This window comes from Acanthopagrus latus, chromosome 2, assembly GCF_904848185.1.
Source record: "Acanthopagrus latus isolate v.2019 chromosome 2, fAcaLat1.1, whole genome shotgun sequence".
Lineage (NCBI taxonomy): Eukaryota > Metazoa > Chordata > Actinopteri > Spariformes > Sparidae > Acanthopagrus > Acanthopagrus latus.
The window spans coordinates 21,042,563-21,054,836 of record NC_051040.1 but is presented as its reverse complement, the minus strand read 5'-3'; the positions used below and the strand labels follow the sequence as shown (position 1 = coordinate 21,054,836).

At 39.7% G+C, this 12,274-nt stretch overlaps 1 protein-coding gene across 5 annotated transcripts in view; it reads right to left on the bottom strand.

Moving 5' to 3' along the window:
• The window catches only part of dscamb (Down syndrome cell adhesion molecule b), a 127,003-nt gene that overhangs the window by 21,894 nt on the left and 92,835 nt on the right, over nucleotides 1-12,274 (bottom strand). For all 5 annotated transcript variants that reach the window (XM_037075398.1, XM_037075407.1, XM_037075413.1 and 2 more), the window contains exons 12-17: nucleotides 3,606-3,802; nucleotides 3,140-3,236; nucleotides 2,717-2,845; nucleotides 2,440-2,607; nucleotides 1,732-1,802; nucleotides 370-613 (exon numbers count right to left, since the gene is read on the bottom strand). In XM_037075398.1, the coding sequence (XP_036931293.1) occupies nucleotides 370-613; nucleotides 1,732-1,802; nucleotides 2,440-2,607; nucleotides 2,717-2,845; nucleotides 3,140-3,236; nucleotides 3,606-3,802 (906 nt within the window). The remainder of the gene's footprint in view (nucleotides 1-369; nucleotides 614-1,731; nucleotides 1,803-2,439; nucleotides 2,608-2,716; nucleotides 2,846-3,139; nucleotides 3,237-3,605; nucleotides 3,803-12,274) is intronic.

The following is a 12,274-nucleotide window of genomic DNA, read 5'->3' as shown; positions in this document are numbered from 1 at the left end:
TATACAAATATTACATCTGGAACATCTTTGTAGATACATGAATACTTATAAAGCACTGAATATCAAAAATTTGTTTGCCTGATGTAATTCACCAAATTCCCAGTAGAGGGGAGCCTTTTAACAAGAAAACTGCATGTTGGAGCTATTTTTGAGAGCCAAATAGTAACTCCCTCAGTAGATAGAAGAAATATGGGGTCAAATATGGCTCCAAACTCAACCAAAATAACAAGTCAAACAGTGAAAAGTCTTATAAAAACGCTAAAGATATGCTTAACACAATAACCTATACATATCAACACAAGGACTTCAACCAATGAAACCAAGTGACACATATATAACAAACCAGTTCCACCTGTACCCCAGCCTTACCGTCCTCCAGGGTTTTGGTGACCACCTGCTGTGAGGACGGCCCAGTGCCAGCCCTGTTAGCAGCCTGCACCACCACACTGTACTGAGTGAACTTCTTCAGGTTGTCTAGCGTGATGCTCTCTGTAGTGTCTCCTGTGGTGTCCACGCTGATGATGGTGAACTGGTGGCTCCCACCAGGGCTGTACTCCCTGTAGCCCACCTGGTAGCCACGGATCACACCATTCTGCAAGTGCTTCTGAGGAGGCTGTAAAATGAGAAAGTTACAAGACCATCACTAATGAGTGGTGGTGACTTTTACCCAAACTATTATGTTATTAGTTTATCTAATGTTTCATTGCTGGACTTGATATGTTACAAGTCAGATATAGCTATTTGCATTTTTTTAATCACACAGATATATATATATATATATATATATATATATATATATATATATATATATATATATATATATATATATATATATATACACACACATATATATGCACACATATTACACTGAAAGTAACTGTTTCTCCCTCTAATGCCTTTAACCATTTTCAGCTGTTTTATAAAAAAAAAAAATATTGTTTATTCAAATCCATATTAGCCTTCACAAACCAGCTGCAAGCCTTTTAGAAGTCAAAATAAAATAGCCTATCAAAAATAAACAATAAAATCTAATGTATTAATTTGTTATCACTTAAACACAGATGCAGCTAGAATGCAGTCTCGGATATGATCACTTCTGTCTTATTACGCCACCTCCTGGTCACAGGCCTATATAACATGAATATGATCAAATTAGAAGCCATTTAAACAAGCTATTACAGCACTTGGCATTAAACTGAACCTAGATGATTTTTGCATTATTACTGAAAAATATAACTTATTGAGCTTTTAATGTTTTCCATTTATGATCAATGTTTGTTTACTGTATAACATTCTGCATGGTGTAGCTCTCTGCACCTCTGAAACAGTTCTTTCAATAGCTAACAGTGACAAGATGAACTGTTTCATGAGACATTTCTCAACAAAGGAGGAGAGGTTTCCCTACTGTTTATTAGAAAATAGTTGAAAGACACACTAATCAGAAAGGTCTGATAATGCCTCTCTGCATGAATACGCACCGGTCTGTCCTACAGTAGTTTAATTGTTACATGGATATTCTCTTTGTGTTTAGTTTTTTTTTTTTGGCTTGTAAAAGTACTATACACTGTCAAATGTAGTGAAACTAAGCAAAAATAATAATTTCATTCATTAAAAAACCATTTTCCTTGTGCCTTCAATGTTTAATTCATAATGACTGAGATGATAGTCTACATGCTGCTATCTGTGTCAGTGCCTCAGCTCATATTTAAGTACATAAAGTTTAGACTTCACCTTCCAGGAAACTTTGATGCTCTGAGGGGAGGTGGGCTCCAGAGTGACATCCTGTGGCGGGCCATCAGGAGCTGTAAATACATCACAGTATTCAGTGTCACTGCAGACTGGCATTTCATTAGAGGAGACCATCAGCCATCCACTTGTCAGGTCATTTAATTTCACTAGATGGAGCTGTTGAGTTAAGAATGTGTTTTCCTTTGTGATCACATTTTCACACAAGTGGCTCACAGCTCAACTTAATAATAATCTAAAATACACTTCTAACATCAACTTTAACCTCTAAAATAACATGAGGAATTGATACATGTTTTATTCAATTTAAAGTTTATGACTTTATTTTAGCAATGAATCCAGTAAAATGGGGTGTTTAATGTGCTGCTCTGCCTGTGGGGCAATCATTATAGGCAATAGAAGATAAGTGAACGCTGATAGAGCCAACTTAAAGCAACAGTGAGCTGATCTGTTTCCCCAGGTATAAAATATGATGACCTCCATTTAAAACAACCATAAAATAATTATGTGAAAGATGATTCTACAGGTTTATAAGCCAGGAGAAAATGGAAGCTGAGGAATTTTTTTTCCAAACCAGCGTTCAGACAGATTAAACTCTCTACAGAGCAGAGTTAGGGTACAGACACACATCACGGGACAGTCTTAAGTTTATAATTGTCAAATTCACATGTCAAAGTTCAGAAGATCAATAACCTGCTTCATCAGTGGTGATGGTGAGCTCATTGCTAGGGTTGCTGTTGCCAATAATGTTCTTAGCGACCATGCGGATGTTGTAAGTGGACGAAGGGTGAAGGTCAATAATAGTGGCCTGGTTGAGCTGTGGTGACACATCTTTGGTGACCTGGGCTGATAGCCATGACGCTATAAAAAATCAGAGAGGCAGAGGGTGAAAAACTGTTCACAGTGGAGTCTTGTTTATTGTGTAACAACGATACATATAGACACAATTTATTATTTAACTTGTGTTTACCTGATTTGTTCTTGCACTCAATATCATATCCTGTTATCGGGCTGTTCCCATCAAAGCCCATGGTCCAGCGGAGAGCTATGGTCCGATCTTTAACCTCCCGAATCTCCACCTCAGGAGGGTCGGGTGGTTCTGAGGAAAGGGGGGAACACAACGGAGAGTTAAAGTCCTCAAATAGAACTGGATGGAAGGCAGACCAGACAGATGAATTGGTTTTAGTCTGTGATTTCCCCAGCGGGAGATTATGCAGTTAGCACTGCAAGGAGCAGGAGTCACACTGTGCAGCAATTAAATTTATAAATGAATGATTTAGGTAATAAATGATAGAAAACTTGACTACTCCTGGAGGGAGTTTTGTCTTCTTACAAACACAGCTGCTGAAAAAGCACCTGCAGTGAGCTGAGTCTGAGGCGAGGGGGAGCTTACCTTGCACGGTCAGCTGTATGATGCCTCGGTCCTCGCCAAAGGAGTTGATGGCATGACAGGAGAAGAAACCAGAGTCCTCACGAACTGTGGGCATAATCTACAGAGACATACACCATGTGCAGGGAATTAACATGGGTAGAACCTCTTCATTCCTCTTCATCCTAACCCATGCGGGACACTTAGCTACTAAATCTTCTCAAGGCACATATTCCTTGAGATTTTACATTACTGTTTTACACATGTACTCATTCATGCTGTATTTTAATAACCATTAAATGAGAGGGAGTGCTTTAATATTTTATACTCTACTTGAAGATTTTAAGATTATGTGAATATATCTGAGCCAGATTCTTTTAGCCATGCCTTCCCTCCTCTTTCTCCCTCTCTGCTTTCCATCTGTCCAAATAGATAAAAAATGACTGCAGGTTGTTCTCTAAATATGTTTGCAATAAAACTGATGGCTTACCACCAGTGTAGAGATGACTTCGTCGGCCACCTCTTTGACAGTGACCACGTATCGGCTGGTCTCTGGGTTGATGATGCGTTCTTCTTTCTCCCAACGCACCATGATGGGTTTCTCCCCGTGAGCGATGCAGCTCATCCTCTTCTCCTCGCCCTGCGTGGCCAGAGTGGTGTTTGGGTAGGAAGTGATCATGGCTGGGACTGGATGGAGGGAAAAGAATTTAAGAGGAAGAGTGGAGGAAAAGACAGAAAGAAAATAATGGTATCAGTTAAAACATTTATGTCTTCGCCGTTTTATGCACATTTGCTTTCGTAGATATTCGTAGAGAAATCATACATCAGCGGTGTAAACAGCACATCTACTTTGAAAATCTTGCTTTCATAGTAAGATGTGTTAACTTTTTTTATCCCAAGATACAAAAAATAGAATTACACAGCACATATGTATTCATGTCTTATTCTGAGAAAACTCCTCTTCTCGTTTTCACTGACAATTATGACAACCATTTAAACACTCCAGGGACCATCATGAACTCATGTTTGAGTCTACTCGTCTCCAGCAATACTTTGAGATGGAAACTGAGCCCTTCAGGTAAGCCTGTGCCTGCTTTGATAATGACAGCGAGCACTAACGTGCTGCTTTCTGAGGATGAGGTGGAGGTACAGAGAAGAAAGTGGTGACTCCTGACTGAACTCCCATCAGTCTGAGTGTGGAGCCACTCTGGCTCTACACCGTAACCGCACACCAGGCTCATTAGAAACACATCTAGGCTGTGTGTGTGTGTGTGTGTGTGTGTGTGTGTGTGTGTGTGTGTGTGTGTGTGTGTGTGTGTGTGTGTGTGTGTGTGTGTGTGGTTCAGCAGAACGAGGATCTGTTGTAAATGTCTCTCACCCAGACTACTCACAGTCTGTACTCTTACTCACACTTTCATTCTATCTTTTACTCCCCACTTGCATGAAGACGTGTCCTGACTGTAATATTCACTGAGACTTTCAGGTGCTATTCACAGTTGTAATGATCTCTAGGGTGAAGGGTGAAGCTTCTGAACTGAAAACCATATTAATTTCTGCAGTCTGAGGAGATTCAGTGCGGACATTATGGACATTATCCTTAATGATTATTTTAGATACTATAATGCCGGTAAAACAATTGATCTGATTGCTGCCAGTTGTGTGATGGCTTATACACTTAAGACAATCTGACTTAGTCAGGGAACATCAAAACCTGCAAGTGCTGTTCAAAGCAACATTGAAAAAGCTTTAATCTGCTGTGTCCCCGACAGCACTACAGTTCTCTTACTTTGTTTCAGCAGGACAGCATTCATTCTGTGTGCAACAATCCAGTTCGAAATTGCAAAACTAATAAACAGACTTGAATTTCAGATGGTCAGAAAAATAAAGCACCTGCACAGGCATCTAAATTTGAACTACATTAAACCAGAAGACTACACCATATTTTAACATCAACAAACCCAGTAATGTTCACCTTACAATGCAGATCAAAGTTAAATTGCAATGGCTACTATCATAATGTAGTTTTGTATTATTGTTTGACTAAACAATTCTAAACTACATTTTAATTCATTACAGGAATTTATTTGTTTACAGACAAGAAACTACATTAAGAACTGATGATGTTTTATTAGAGAGTCACGTGAAAAGAGCCAAAACAGATTTGCCAAACTATTGTTTTATCTGACTTATCAAAACAGACAAACATATTTGGTTTACAATGATTTTGGTTACTTAATTACTTAAAGCTGCCTGAATTGACATTTTGGCCATCTGGGGGCAGCAGAACCTAATAAACACATTAATAATTAATTATCAATCTATAAAGCTAATATGGCAAACATGTTAGAAAACAGTTGTTTCCTTACACAACCATCAGATATGGATCAACATAATCATTCATTTTGAGATGGGTTTGTGTCAATATTCACTACATTCAAGTTCTGGTTTGATTTCTACCAACTCCAAATGGAAACATTTGTGTTTTTAGCTTCTAAATGCTTGACTTTGGTTATGATTCATAATAGAATAATACAGAAGTCATAATTGACCTTGTTTGCAATTTGAGGTGTCCTGTCAATAGTTTTAAAGATAACGATGGGGGAAAATGCTCTTTGGGCTGCAGGGGAATTTTTTGCTGCAATACCACGAGAAGCCACTGGGCAAAATTGGAAGCAAAGCTGAGCGGCACAGCTGTACACAGGTCTATAACACATACAACTCATCGGTGAGAAGCAATCAAAACAGTTAAGTTGAGGGCAGGAAAACCTAAACAATGGGCTGAAAGTCAACAGCAGTATCAAGATTTACTGATTTTACTTTACAAATACTTTCAATCTTGTGTATATATAGAAACACTGGTCAGAGGAGTTTTAAATTAATCTGCTATCAACATTGTTTTGAGTTTCTGTTGTGTGATAAATCAATTCGTCCTAGTTTTACATTAGACAGGCCAGCGTTCAGGACTATACTTTCACCACAAGTTTTTCCAGGTTATTTAAATCTGTACTGTGGTGAATACTGTGTCAGTGGAAAGGACAGCAGTGGCAGTTAGATGTGGCAGATACTTGTTTAGTGGATGTTGGAGGCCTTCGCTTCCGAGCAGAGATGCAGTATGTGTGTTTGAGTCAGTGTGCGAATGTCTGTACACTCCTGAATAATGTGTCTGTGTGGATATGAGTGTTATACCGTGTGTGCATATGTATGAATGTGTGTGCATGAGAGAGGCTGTGTCTGGGGGAGCTAAGTGGGCGAGCACAGAGAGCAGAGAAGACTTGTGCTCATGACACATCTCAGCCACACTACACGATGGAGGAGAGGGAGAGCATGTACCCCTGCAGCGCTAACTATGATCCCTCTCCCTCGCTCTCTCACTCCATCTCCCTCCTCAGGCTCCCACCAGGACAGCAATGATTTAATGATGAGAGAGACCACTTTGATTATTCATACGCGGCAGACAAGTCCGCTGGCCGTGCTGTTGTCTCACACAGGCACACACGCATTCGAACATACACAAGCGTGCACAAATAACAACAGATGCACGCACACACATGCACATTCAAAACTACACAAACAACGGCACATACAGAGATTCTGGTCTCGCATGAGTGTACAGTATGCAAGTGAAGACACAGCACAACCACGACCAAAGAAAAATAGTGATGCATGTGCACAGACAGATGCAGACCAAAACAGGAGCACTAACACACACAAACACGTTTTAGAAACACACAAGATGCCTCCCCACACATACAGTATTCCTCTGGGTCAAACAGTGTTTGGAGATAACTTTGTAATCATTTGTTTCGGCTTCACACAGGAGCCAGTCTGGTAGAGTTTTGCTCGCTGTAAGAGTGCCAGAAGGTTAGACAATCACAAGACAATTAAAGTACTTGAATTTATAATTAATCATGTTATTATACTGCACTTGTGTGAATGGCAACTTGCCTCACTGTGTTTGAATTGCCTTGATGTTAAATCTCAACCAGGCTGAAAAATGCTAATACTGACTGTCTCTTTCCCTTTTGTTATTAATTACTTTAGTGGTACTTAAATATACAGATTTATCTAAATTGTATGTGCAAATATTTATTTTAAAGCCTGAACAATTCTCAATCTTTCTGATACTGACGGCGATGTTTGAAAGTTTAAATGATAATTTAAAGCTACTTCAGCAGCTCTGTTAGGCCAGATCACAGCAGTGCTGTGACTTAAATACAACCATCAGATGCTCATGGTGACAAGGCTTACATGCAGATGATTAGCTACGCCTTCCCCATTTAAGTTAAAGGTTAATATGTGAGAATTGGCCAACTTTCAAATTAATACTCCAAACCAATAGGGGGCAGCATATCGCCAGAGTAACTGCTACCTGATGCTAAAAGTTAGTGCCAGTGAGCTCAGATAGTCGTGCAGTTAACAGTCCCGACGGTGAGCTTGGAGCAGCATGGGACTGTTGGTGTTTACACTTCTGGTACAGGAGCCTTGGTCCATGACAGGCTGGGGATAGCTGGTTAGCATGCTACCTTCAGTAGTTACGTATCTCTGCAACTCTACATAGACTCAACTAAACATTCAAACCATTATTTCACACTATTTTAATTTTGTAATATTTTCAATTTGAAGGTATTTGGATATAACTTTAGACATAAAGCTTTGTACTAATTAAAATTCTGACCTCATGATGGCGCTAGATGAAAAGTTAAGGAAATGTTAAGGAAGTGTGGACCAAATTTTTTACAGCGGTCTATCCAATAGATGTTGAGACATTTCACTAACAACTGCAAATGTGAATCTCCATGGTGGAAAAGTCAGTGGGATTCATCGTCTGGGCCTTTTGGATGTCTGTACCAATTTCATGGCAGTCCATCCAATGATTGTTAAGATATTAAACCAACAGATAACAGGTGGACCAACCAACAGATAAATCTACATTGTCATCCATCAAGCCGTACTGCTTGCATGCTAAAAATAAGTTGCACATGCTCTCTAGCAGAGAACAATTTAATGACTATCTCACACTGAAATTACCTCAAAGATGACTTTGAGAGGCCTGGCACCAGTTCATCTGTGATAAGCTAGTATCTGACAGTAATAATGCCATACTACTGTATCAGTTGATCTCTAATTCAGATATAAGAAGCACATGCACATACACACACAGTGACCCCCCCACACAAACAAATGAACACGGACTACTTCAACATGTTTCTCTGTCTTTTTTCTCACAGTACATTTCCTCCTTTGATGCAGCCAACAAAAATCCAAAGGGGGTGCTACATTTATGTGTGTTCACATGCATACACCAGGCCTGTGTGCTTTTGTGTGCGTACATGCACTCTCAACCCCCGCCCACCCCCGACATGATGGAATGTGTCAGACTTGGGACTGCCAGCGTTTAAACCTCATCTCTTATTCACTCACAGCCCCTCCCTCTCCCTCGCTCCCCACACCATCATCCCCTTTCCCACTGCCCCCGCGCAGGAAATCGCTGATTTATTTTGCATAGCAACTATGAATTTTAAGTGAGTCCTATTAAAAGAGTCTTCTCAGCCCCTTCTCTAAATGTTATTGCTCCTTAACAGGGGCTATTTTCTCCATCTAAATCTGAGGCCTTGGCAGTGTGAGTTAACATCGACAAAGCTTCTGTTTGCTCATCGAAAGAGAGAAAGGGCGAACAATGGGCGAACAATGACAGCTCACACGGCTGTGTGTGAGTGCGTGTGTACATGTTTCTCTTTATAAACCATGTGTGTATTCGAATACAAGTTATCTATGTTTGTTTGTGTGAGCACATGCTTGCCTGTGTGGGTGTGGGTACAGTATGTTCCTGTACTGTGTATGCATTTGCAGTCATAAATTCATCTATGTGCATTGGGAGAGGCTTCAATCTGCCTGTGACCTTGTGTGTGTGTGTGTGTGTGTGTGTGTGTGTGTGTGTGTGTGTGTGTGTGTGTGTGAATGAAACATGCAAAGTGTTCACGTCTTCAAGATGGCTACCTTGTGATGTAGACTGCAGTATCTAAAGTGTTCTACAATCTCCACAGATCTTGGTTGTGCTTCAGTGGCCCGAGCGGAGGTGAGCCTACTCATTCGCTTCCTCCTCATCTCATCTCCATGCGTCTACCGTGCCGCACTCGCAGGGCCCGGGGCTAAACCTATTCTTTTTGATAGCCCATAATTGCTCGGTTGATGTATATTTTTTAATATCCAGCGATATTACAGGGGCCCTGGTAATAAAACACAGGCGGGTAGAGGAGAAAGTGTGAGTGGGAAGAGGGGAGACAAGGGAGAAAGGCAAAGCTGAGGGGGCAGAGAGGGAGGGAAAGAGGGGGGGACAAAGACAAAAAGGTGCATACAGGAGGTGAGGAAGATATAGAGGGATAAGGGGGGAAGAAACGCAGAGGGAGGTGGAACCTTTCCGATCCTTCGACCACATTGTCAGGTTCTGATTCTGACAAGTGTGAGGAAACAATATGCTCTGAATCTTTTATTATAAAAGAAAAGAGGACGCAAAACATTTCTAGCTAGAAACTGTCGATTATGCCTGTTTATAACTGTGGCTTGCAGATTTTATCAGTTGTAGCTAGATGGCTAATTAGGCTATGTATTACATTTCCACTTGTGGATGAACACAGTTTCCCTGGCTGACTTTTAAAATATCCCGCTTATTATTACTGAATTGAGAACCCTGTAAAATGTGACCTAAAAAATCCACTTGATAGCTGGATAAGGCCAAAGATACCAAGCTAAAAAAATTAGGCAAAAGCTGCATTCAAGACAGTTACCCTGGCATGCAAACATTTGGAGCTAATGTTATGTTAAGTTTTGAATTTAGTAGCTCTGTAACATTTTACACATTAAAAAGACTGTTTGATTCTTGAAAGCACCAAAGACAGCACTACTTCTGTACAAGCAGACTTTTTCACTTAACAAATAGGCCTTGCAGCAAAACATGCACAGAGACACACAGAGGAACATACAGACTGATGTATAATGATTAAAATATATTTTGTATTGCTCTCATAGCCCCTTGGGATTAAAACTATTTTGTTAGCTGTAAAATAGCTGTAAATCTGTAAATGGTAAAAAGTGTGTGCTTTGTTGTTGGTGATGGAGGATTTAGACACTTGGAGGACACAGAGCAGCTAGCAAATGAACAAGGGTTTGAAATGAAACAAATAATGCGTTCTTGATCTTTTTAATCTTTGCCGGAAATGTAAGAAACAAAGACAGCCAAAGCGTGCAAATAAAGCTGAGAAACATGCGGACTGCTCTTCCCTGAAGCCCCTTCGTTGGCTTCTAATTGAAGTATTGACGGATTTAAATGAGGCTGAAATGCACTCAAGCGTTCCAGTGTCTTACGCACACACACACACACGCACACAAATATACACTCGCACACACACACTTGCAAACACACTCGCACATGTAGCATGCAAGCAGAATGAACACAATGTACAATTAATAAATATACAAATAAAAACAGACATATGCCTGCAGAATGTATGTTAAAATGATAATGTACAGTATTATGTGATTGTACACAAACACACACACAAAGACTGATGAACGGGCATGATGGTGTCGGTGAGCACAGTAATGGTCTCTCTTTTTCAGACCACTCATGCGAGTAAGTACACTTTCACAGAAAGCATCTTGCGTATACGAGTACAGTTTGGGGTTTAAAGGGCATGAAATGTGATCTGTTGATGAGTGACAAGCATGTGGCTGAGCGAGCATGTAATGACTGAGCAGCCAATGACAGCAGAGGAGGGACAGCAGAGTATTATCATAGGCCCAAAGAACTTACAGCTGTTTCCTGTAATGTGAATTATTCTAGCTATGAAGATGTCACATCAATACTAAGTGAATCATAAATGACTTAGAGGTTTTAAATGATACTGCAAGAGAAACGTAATTCATGAATAAATGGACGCACATGTGTTTAATCCATATTCACTGTTGCTGATGATGACACACTCAGATGATGTCATGGAGGCACGATGTTGCAATACTCATATAAAATGTGCAGTCTTCTTAGTTGTTTGAGATGTGAAGTGGACTGGAGATACGAAGATATTGGCAAAACACCCAACCAGATAATAAAGCATTAAGGTTATGATATTCTTGTGCTGGTATTTTGTCTTACTTGTTGTATTGTGCAAAAATACAGCAATCTAAAGTATGTATAGGTTTCCCTTAAATGAGTTAGTTGACATTGGCATTAAGGTACAATATGTAACAACTTTAATTTAAAACATTCAAAAATTAACATCAACAGAATGTGAAGAAATAATGGGGGTTATGCCAAAGATGTCTTGGCTATGTATTGGTGTTGCAGAGATAGAAAGCTACGTAAGTGAGCATACTAACTAGAGAGACCCGGCACATCCTGCCAACTGAGTTAACTAATGTCAGCTCATGCCAGTTACAAATAGCAGCAGCTGGTGGTGGTGACTGTGGTGATATGCTGCCCCCTTACTTTTTGGAGTTACCTCTGACAGGCCACATCTTTCAAACTGCTCCTTAAAAGGTGAAATTTTTAAGTATTAACCACCTGTTGAATTCATTCTTGAACAAATAGGGGCAGCATGCAGTATCACCAAAATTTTTTGACATAACATTAGAATTGATTAATTAGTCAGTTTAGTTCATTTTTAAATGTTTTAAACTTGAATTCTTATATCTCACAAGTATCGCAACAGTGGGATTGCATATTTCCTGAAGGGATCGTGGGGTTAGAAGAGGACACTCTGAACACGAGTCAGAATGATTCACTAGTTGAATAAAAATCACTTTTGTAAAAATTGTTTGGCATAATTTATCCAGCAGTAATAATACTGTGAAGCTACAAACTATAGTTGTTGACTGAAAAACATTTACTATCCTACTTAGCTTTGTGGTAAGAAAATACTGTAATTTAAATGAGTGATAACTCATAACCTTTTCATGATATTACTCACGATAAATGTAAATTCATCTGAAGGAGAAGAACATGTCTTTGATATAAATAATAAAATCTCTATGTAACGTTACCATCATGTTTCATGTTAATGAAACTACTAGTCACGAGAAGTAAGCGTACATTATTTATCACTAGAGCTGTCAAAATTCCCTTTGATAGAGCCGAGTACAACATGAAACTGAAGCCTTGAGCAA